Below are 8,862 nucleotides of genomic sequence, written 5' to 3' on the forward strand. Positions count from 1 at the left end.
CCGGGAATTAAGAATTCTGATGGGGGCTGCCGTCGAAGCGATATTTTGTTGGATAGGTGATGGAGTTGTTGATTATCACCGTCAAATTGATGAGAACATCAATAACTTCTTACACCAACAACAACAACAACAACAACAACAACAACAACAACAACAACAACAACAACAACAACAACAGCAACAGCAACAACAGCGACAACAACAACAACAACAACAACAACAACAACAACAACAACAACAGCAGCTGCAACAACAGCATCAACAGCGAGTTATTGCTGATCATCATCAATTGATCTCAAAGGGCTGTCATGACCGTTGTTGTTGTCATGATAGGCATCAATCACAACAACAACAACGGCGAGAATCGCCAACACCGTCACTGGCTTCAACGCTGCTGGTGAGTGATGATGATGATGATGATGCATCACCACCATCACGACCGCCGTCACTGGCTTCAACGCTACTGGTGAGTGATGATGATGACGATGCATCACCACCATCACGACCGCCGTCACCAGAGTCATTACCGCCATCACCTCTTCCACTGCAACCGCAATCATCATCGTCAGCTCAAAGGTTTCGGTCCGATGGAGAAAATTCGTCATCATCAGATGGAGAATAAAATTATAATTTTTTTTATTATCATTTTCTTATTTATAATTTTTTTATAAGCATTTTCTCATTATAATTTTTTTATTACCATTCAATATCATTTTGTAAGAACACACACACACACACACACACACACACACATACACACACACACACACACACACACACACACACACACACACACACACACACACACACACACACACACACACACACACACACACACACACACACACACACACACACACATTCTTTTTATGTATCTTAAGTATTTTTTTTAAATTTAATTTTTAAATTTAATTTTTGAATATTAAATATTTTTTTTTTTTTTAAATTTATTGATTAATAAAAAAGTACTCAATACACTTATATTTTTTCGTTTATATGTTAAAAAATATACTTGCCTCTCCTGTCCAACTTATCCCTCACGATTAAAATAGTCGTAAATACCGCGCGCTGCACGGAGTGTGCGCGAGCGGTTTTTTAAATTTCCCGCAAATATAAAGCCTTGTGGATAGCGTCGACTTGTCATCTGCTTTGCGCTGCGCATGCGCAGTCTGACTTTTTTCCAATTTGGATTATTATTATTGTTATCACTATTATTATTATTATTATTATTATTATTATTATTATTATTATTATTATTATTATAAATTAAAATACAACTACAAAACATAAAATTACTATGGATAGGTCTATGAAAAATTGTGTAAAAAAATAATAACATTTTGAATATTTTATTTTGTTAAAAAATAAAAGTACATTTTAAGTTGACAAAAGAACAAATTCAAATTTACAGTATTTGCTACCGTGAAATCGAAGATAGAGATGCTCTTCTTCAACAGTGTTGGTGAGATTTTTTAATGTCTCTTCATCAGCAATCAATTGGTTGTTGGTCCTCGTAGGAAAGTAGACTATAAATTCATTATCGAGAGCAGCAACCACTCTAGGTCCATACTGCGTTGGAATTTTTTTTAATTCGGTAATTTTGTACATTTTGCCAACTTCTAATTCTTGAAACTTTCTGGTTGGCAAAATGTTTTCTAAATTACTAATTTCATTAATTTTCTTCAAATCCATCCTATAACAGATATTTGATTAATTACTTAATTAATTAATTAAATAATATGTTAATTAATTCATTGATAAAAAATCAAATATTTATCTAAATTTACAAGTGAAATGACTTACGTGATTTATAAAAAAATGAACACACTAAATATCATAAAAAACTTTAGTATAAAATTTTCACTGACTGTTCACTTAGATGTTTCAGCATAGACTGAGTGCTGAGAGCTCGAGAGCTCAGAAATTATTCGTCTACCCCCACTACAACCTCGGAAACAAGCTCGAACTTGTCGGATGACGCAATCGATGACGTTATTCATTAAAAAAAAGGGGTTAGGGATAATTAAACCGATAGATTGCATCCTCTCCGCATGCTTCTCGCATGTACTTGTCCAAACCTCAGTTTCAATATATAAGATTTGAAATAACTACACTTATAATTACACACACGGACACAACCTGTAGATGGCAGGTAGCTAGTGCCAGCTCTGGGGTGATGCGAATTACACAACCACCTTTAATCTGGTAGGCGGCCTATGACCCATTTCGTTTGTGAGAAATGTGTGTGTGTGTATATTATTTTTTAAACAATAACTACCGTACATAAGTTAAAAAAACATCAAAAAATAACCTCAAAGCGTGTTTCCATTTTACCGACAGCCAAAACACGCTGATCGACTGCCAATATCCATACAGAAGATAAAACAGAGCTTACCGACTGCCAAATAACTGGTTACCGACCGCCAAATAACTGTTTACCGACTGCCAAATAACTGTTTACCGACTACCAGTAAAAGTTTACCGACTGCCTATGCGATTGGTAAAACAGACCTACCGACTACCGATAACCATACCGACTGCCTATGCGATTGGTAAAACAGACCTACCGACTACCGATAACCATACCGACTGCAGGTAGGTTACCCTCGGTCGGTAACTTAGCACGGACTAGAACCCACAATCTGTTTTATCGAGGGAGTGAAATCCCCCTGTTCAACTACTGACCCAAAAGGCTAAAGGAGCGCTGAGAGGTTGAAGGTCATTACTTAAAAATGGCATTTTACTTAAATATTACTTAAATAAAATTTACAACCTCTTAAACGTAACTATATAAAAAATATTTGGAAATGTCGGGTTATTTTCCCAGGGTGCAATAAAGGATGCGAGACCCAAACGGTCGGATTGTAGAGCAAAAAAAAAAAGGTTCACAAAGTGACGGTCAACGCAGTTAAACAAAAAAAAAAAAACATGAAGAAAATTTAAATCTTATGGAAACGAAAAAATACAATTTCTTAAGACTAAACAGATGTCAAGTTGGCCGTCGTGAGAATTTTACAATTTTAAAATTAAACAAGAAGCAATAAATTTTACAATCTACAAAAATAAGTTTAGAGAAAAATATAGAAAGAATACAATAAATTATTTTTCGTGAGAAAGTTTAAAATTTTAAACTACGAACTGAACACGCCGCCCCCCTTGAACTATCTAAGTTTAAGGAGCAGCGTATGAATATTTAATCTAAAGGTAAAGGGCACAGTTTTTTAGTGCAACGTTTATATTCGCCGATCTTCGTCTTCAGGGTGACAACACGTACAATGCCGTCTTCTCCAGGATGCGTAGCGATAATGCGGCCCAAGGCCCATGAAAGTGGAGGAAGATTGTCCTCCAGAATCAGGACTAATGATCCCACTTGTAGATTGTCGGTTTTGGATTGGTGACGAAGTCCGATGAGATTGTTCAGGTATTCCTTATACCATCGAGTCCAGAAATGCTGCTTGAGCTTTTGAGCGTGCTGCCATGCTGACAATCGATTGGATGGTGTATCGGAGAAGTCAACCTGAGGAAAGCTCGTCAATGGACCACCCGTGAGGAAATGGCCAGGTGTTAAGGGTAAGAGATCATGTGGGTCAGAGGACATAGAAGACAGCGGTCGGGAGTTTAGAATCGCCTCGATCTCAATGACATAGGTTTCTAGTTGATCGTATGTTAATGGGGTATCCCCAACGGTGTGCAATAGGTGATGCTTAAATGATTTTACAGCGGCCTCCCAAAGTCCTCCAAAGTGAGGAGCCCTGGGAGGTATGAAATGTCAAGCGGTGTGTTGACTGTCAAGATATTGTTTTAATGACGATGAATATTCTTCGGAATTAACAAGCTGTTGTAATTCTCAATTTGCACCAACAAAATTTGTGGCATTATCTGAATATATTTCAGTAGACTTTCCTCTTCGGGCAAACAGGCGTTTGAGACTTGCAAGGAAAGCCTCAGTCGTGAGGTCACATACTAATTCTAAATGAACCGCTTTGGTTGATAGACATACATAAATCGCCACGTACACTTTTATCTTATTGCGATTTCGAAATCGCTTTTCTTTTATAAACAACGGACCACAATAATCGACTCCAGTGCGTAAAAACGGGCAGGAGTGAGACACGCGATATTTTGGTAAGCAACCGGTGCTATGATCCGCTAAACGCGGCTTTACGCGAAAGCATGAAATGCAGCTATGTATTATCTTTCGTGTGACATTTCGAGCATCTAGCGGCCAATAGGTTTGGCGTACGGAGTAGAGAGTGGCTTGCGGACCGGCATGCAAAAGACGTACATGCTCTTCGCGTATAATAAGTCGAGTTATATGATGCTGCGCGGGCAATAAAATTGGATGGCGCTGATCTTCAGGAATTGACGCATGGTTTAGCCGACCACCAACTCTTAGAATGCCAACTTCGTCAAGATATGGCGTTAAGGGAATTAATTTGCTAGATTCCGGAATTCCATCTTTTCTTTTTAAACAGTTTATTTCTTTGCCAAACGCTGAAAATTGCGTGAGCTTCATAATCAAAGCATGTGCTTCCGAAAGCTCTATACCGCCTAAGAACGAGCCCTTACGTGGGGATTTAGTTCTGGTATTATGTATAAATCTAATTACATAAGCGACCACGCGTTGTAACTTACTCATCGAGCTGTATTTTTCCAACAGACAGTAATTTGTTACAGTAAGATTCATGCATATAGCTTGGTCGGGCTTCAAGGGTTTTAATTCGGGAATATCGATAGGAGATAACACTCCACTCGGCCAAGCTTGAGCTTCGAGCAATAGCCAGGAGGGACCTTGTGACCAAATGGGATTTTGAAGAAACTCCGAGGGGAGCTGACCACGGGATACGAAGTCTGCGGGGTTATCTTGTGATAGCGTATGCCGCCAGTGACACGCGCCGGTGAGTCTCTGAATTTCAGCGACTCGGTTTGCGACGAAGGTTTTAAGGAGATGGGATGAAGTATTTATCCAGTGTAAAGTGATAGTAGAATCGGACCACAGATGAATATCGTTAATCTTAAGTAGAAGAGACTCCCGCACCGTAGCGCACAGGCGCGAGAGCAGGAGCGCACCGCAGAGCTCCAGCTGCGGTAAACTTACGGTACTGACCGGTACAACGCGAGATTTGGAGCATATAAGACGCACGTGCACCATACCTTGCCGATCAGTGGATCGCACGTATATACAAGCGCCGTATGCCTTTTCGCTGGCATCGCAAAATCCATGAAGCTGAATGTCAATTGGTTCTGGAATTATATGACAACGCGGAAAGTTTAACCCTTCCAGGGAAGGTAGTTGCTCGCGATACGATACCCACATGTTATGAATATCTAACGGAACCGATTCATCCCAAGTTACGCCCAACTTCCAGCAGAGTTGAATAATTATTTTGGCGTACACGATGACAGGGCCAAGTAAACCCAAAGGATCAAATAATTTAGCAATTTGCGATAAAATAGCTCGCTTCGAGACAGCTTCAGATGCGGATAAATTTACGCTGTAGAATAGCGTGTCATTGCGAGAGTTCCAATGAGTACCCAGGGTTTTTACCGTGGCTTCAAGGTCGAGAGATAGGTGAGAGCTGTCTGGATGCTCAGGATAGTTGGTTATTAAAGAGGGGTGATTGGATGCCCATTTACGAAGATGAAATCCAGCCTTTTCTAGCAACTGAATTAGCTCATCACGCAGCCTTTCTGCTTCTATGAGCGTACTCGCACCAGTGAGTAGATCGTCGACATAAAAATCCCTTTTTAATGCTATGGATGCGAGTGGATAAGGACCGCCTTCGTCCTCAGCTAATTGCTGCAAGGATCGAATTGCCAAGTAAGAAGCACTTGCAGTTCCGTAAGTTACGGTATCGAGCACGTACATGAGAGTAGGCGCATGAGGATTTTCTCGAAAGAGAATCTTTTGATAGATAGCGTCATCAGGATGAACACGAACCTGACGATACATTTTCTCCACGTCTGCTGTGAGAGCGTAGACATGAGAGCGGTAACGAGTTAGAGTGACAAATAGGTCATCTTGGAGCTTTGGACCAACCATCAGCGTGTCATTTAAGGAGATACCAGTGGAGGTCTTTGCAGAACCATCAAAAACTACACGAAGTTTCGTCGTCAAGCTGTCGTGCTTAAATACGGCGTGGTGAGGAAGGTAAAAGCCAGAAGAGGTGCTCTCTTGGTCTTTTGACAGAGACATGTGCTTTAAATCTAGATATTCAGCTAAAAAGCCTGAATAATCACGCTTGAGATCTTGATTTTTCTGGAAACGAGCTTCCAGTGAGTACAATCGTCTTAGTGCTGACGAATAAGATTCTCCGAGTCTATGTATTTTATGATTAAACGGTAATCTGACGACATATCGACCTGAGTTATCCCTCGTAGTGTGGAGTTTATAATGTTCCTCACAGGCGCTCTCTTCAGGAGAAAAGACCCTGTTGGATGGAACTTCTTCTAGTTCCCAAAACCGAGAGAGATCGAGATCCGATGAGGACGCACGGATGCTTAGATGGCACACTATATTTTGCGCCGTGGATTGATTGTCGATCTCACCTGCAACTATCCATCCCAGCTGCGTTTTTTGAAGAACTGCATTGGGATGATTTTTTAGAGCAATTTGACCAACGCTAAGAAGCTTATAGAATAATTTGACACCAATGAGAGCATCGACCGTAGATGGCCTGGAGAATTCTGGATCAGCTAAAGGAATATTCTTCGGAATTTCCAGAAGCGCAGGATTGATAGGAATGGAAGGCATTGTTGTATTGATTCGGGGTATGACCAGAAATTCTACGGTTTTTTGATATTTGTTGTGACGAGATTTAATTACCGCAGTGGTCGAATGTTTGATGGTGGTACATGAATCATCCAGTCCAGAAACTGCAATGTTTACAGACTTGAGCTCCAAATTTAAAAATTGAGCAGCACTTTCTGTGATGAAGTGGGCTTGAGACCCAGCGTCTAAAAATACCCGACAAGTTTTCGTTTTTCCCTGACTATTTATGAGGTCTACTAGCGCGGTAGCCAGCACTGCCTCGGAGGATACGTGTGCGTGAAGATTGATGCTAGGACTACCAGGCGATGGGGATAAAGCAGTGTCCGTGACGTTATAGTTGCCGACGTTCGGCTTATCGAAGTGTAAGAGAGTGTGATGTCTCTGGCTGCAATTACAACAATTTCCAGAAGTGCATTGAGCCGCGCGATGCCCCTTGCGTAGGCAATTGATGCACCATCCTCCCTTCTTTGAAGTCTCGTATCGCTGAGAGGGATTCATTGCCAGAAATTTGGTGCACATACTGAGGTAATGATTACCTTCGCAATGGAGGCACTGATTACGAGAGGTAGTGGCAATGTATGCATGCTGAGATCGCGAATTAGACTGAGAATTAAAAGACTTGGGCTTGTCTTGAGAGTTTTGTCCTTTAGGAGTAGCGACCTGGGGTTTTGAGCTCTCGAGCTGAGCTCTTCGGTTTAAGAATGAGATCATTTGATTTAATGTTGGGTTGCGCAAGTCATTACTATAGTCTTTCCATCTCTCGCGAAGAAAATTATTGAATTTATCGCGGAGCAATACGATTAATAACGCGTTCCAATGCTCGACGGGTTCTCCTAAGGCCTGGAAAGATCTAACATTTTTCTGAATTTGATCAAGAAACGAACGCGTCGAGAATTCCCTTGAAATACAAGGGATATCTATTAATGATTTGACGTAACTGTCCCGAATGAATTTTCTATCGTCATAACGTTCTTTTAGTAAGTTCCACGCAGTTAGATAATTTTGAGCAGATAACTCGATAGATGATATAACACCGGCGGCTTCACCGGCTAGACAGCCTTTCAAATAAAATAATTTGCAAATAGGCGGTATGCTGTTATCCTCATGTACTAGTGTATTGAATAAATCATAGAACTCCAACCACTTATCGACAGATCCTCGAAAAGTAGGCAATGAGATGGCCGGAAGGCTTGGATTCCAATGTGAGCCCGATTGATTTGGTTGATGAGACGCGGATTGTGAGATAGGTTGATTCATGAGAGGCGTCGTTGATGTTGTTTGAGGAAGTACGGATGGTGAGGTTGTTAAATTAATAAGAGGTGCTGATGGCGTTGTTTGAAGATTATCCCCACCTTCTACAGCTGCGAGATTCGGAATTGGAAACGGAGATGGCGATAAGATGGTAGACCCGTGCGCGGAAGAAGTCGATGATTGCGACTCATTTGTTATTTGTTTAGACAAAAGATTCATGGCGACTGTGTATGCTTCGAAATATAGTTCTTCGAATTCAGTTCGATAATTTGAAAGCTCTTCGCTTTCATCCATAAGTGATTCTAACTGCGATTGATGAGACTCGAAGGCTTCCCGAGTTGCCTCTATTTCCTTGTAACGTTTTTCCAGAGCAGGAAAGTCTTTTGATGGATCAAACCGACGGAGAAAGGTATCGTAACTAGTCAACGCCCTCTTGGCGATTCCGCGCTTGGACTTTAAAACCTTAATAGCTTGTTCGGTCATGATTTTTAAATTAGCAAATAAATGTTGTATTTGAGACTTGAGATCAATGCGATACAAAATAGGAATTCAAATTGAAGTAAGGAAATATTGGATGGTCCAATTGACTTACCTTGATCGTTGTAGGTTACTAATGCTCCGATAATATGACAGGATCACTGACGTTGCGATGATGCGGGACTGCCACTGGCGTCCTTCCAATGGATTCGAAAGGGTTGATGATATTCAGAAGATATACTGCCGACGACGATGGTTGAATCTCGATGATAACGATGTAACGGTGACGGAAATGCAATATTAAAAACTTATACACTGCACTCACAATTGTAATAATCGAAGTATTCAATTGTTTGTAGCGA

The 8,862-nt window shown here is 40.7% G+C and overlaps 1 protein-coding gene across 1 annotated transcript; it reads right to left on the bottom strand.

The window, feature by feature from the left end:
• Window positions 1-3,847: 3,847 nt before the first annotated feature.
• On the bottom strand, window positions 3,848-8,506 carry LOC130675879 (uncharacterized). Its single transcript, XM_057481775.1, has one exon. It carries the CDS (start codon window positions 8,504-8,506, stop codon window positions 3,848-3,850), a length of 4,659 nt encoding a protein of 1,552 aa, XP_057337758.1.
• Window positions 8,507-8,862: the final 356 nt, after the last annotated feature.

The sequence above is a fragment of the Microplitis mediator genome, chromosome 10, assembly GCF_029852145.1.
Source record: "Microplitis mediator isolate UGA2020A chromosome 10, iyMicMedi2.1, whole genome shotgun sequence".
Taxonomy (NCBI): domain Eukaryota; kingdom Metazoa; phylum Arthropoda; class Insecta; order Hymenoptera; family Braconidae; genus Microplitis; species Microplitis mediator.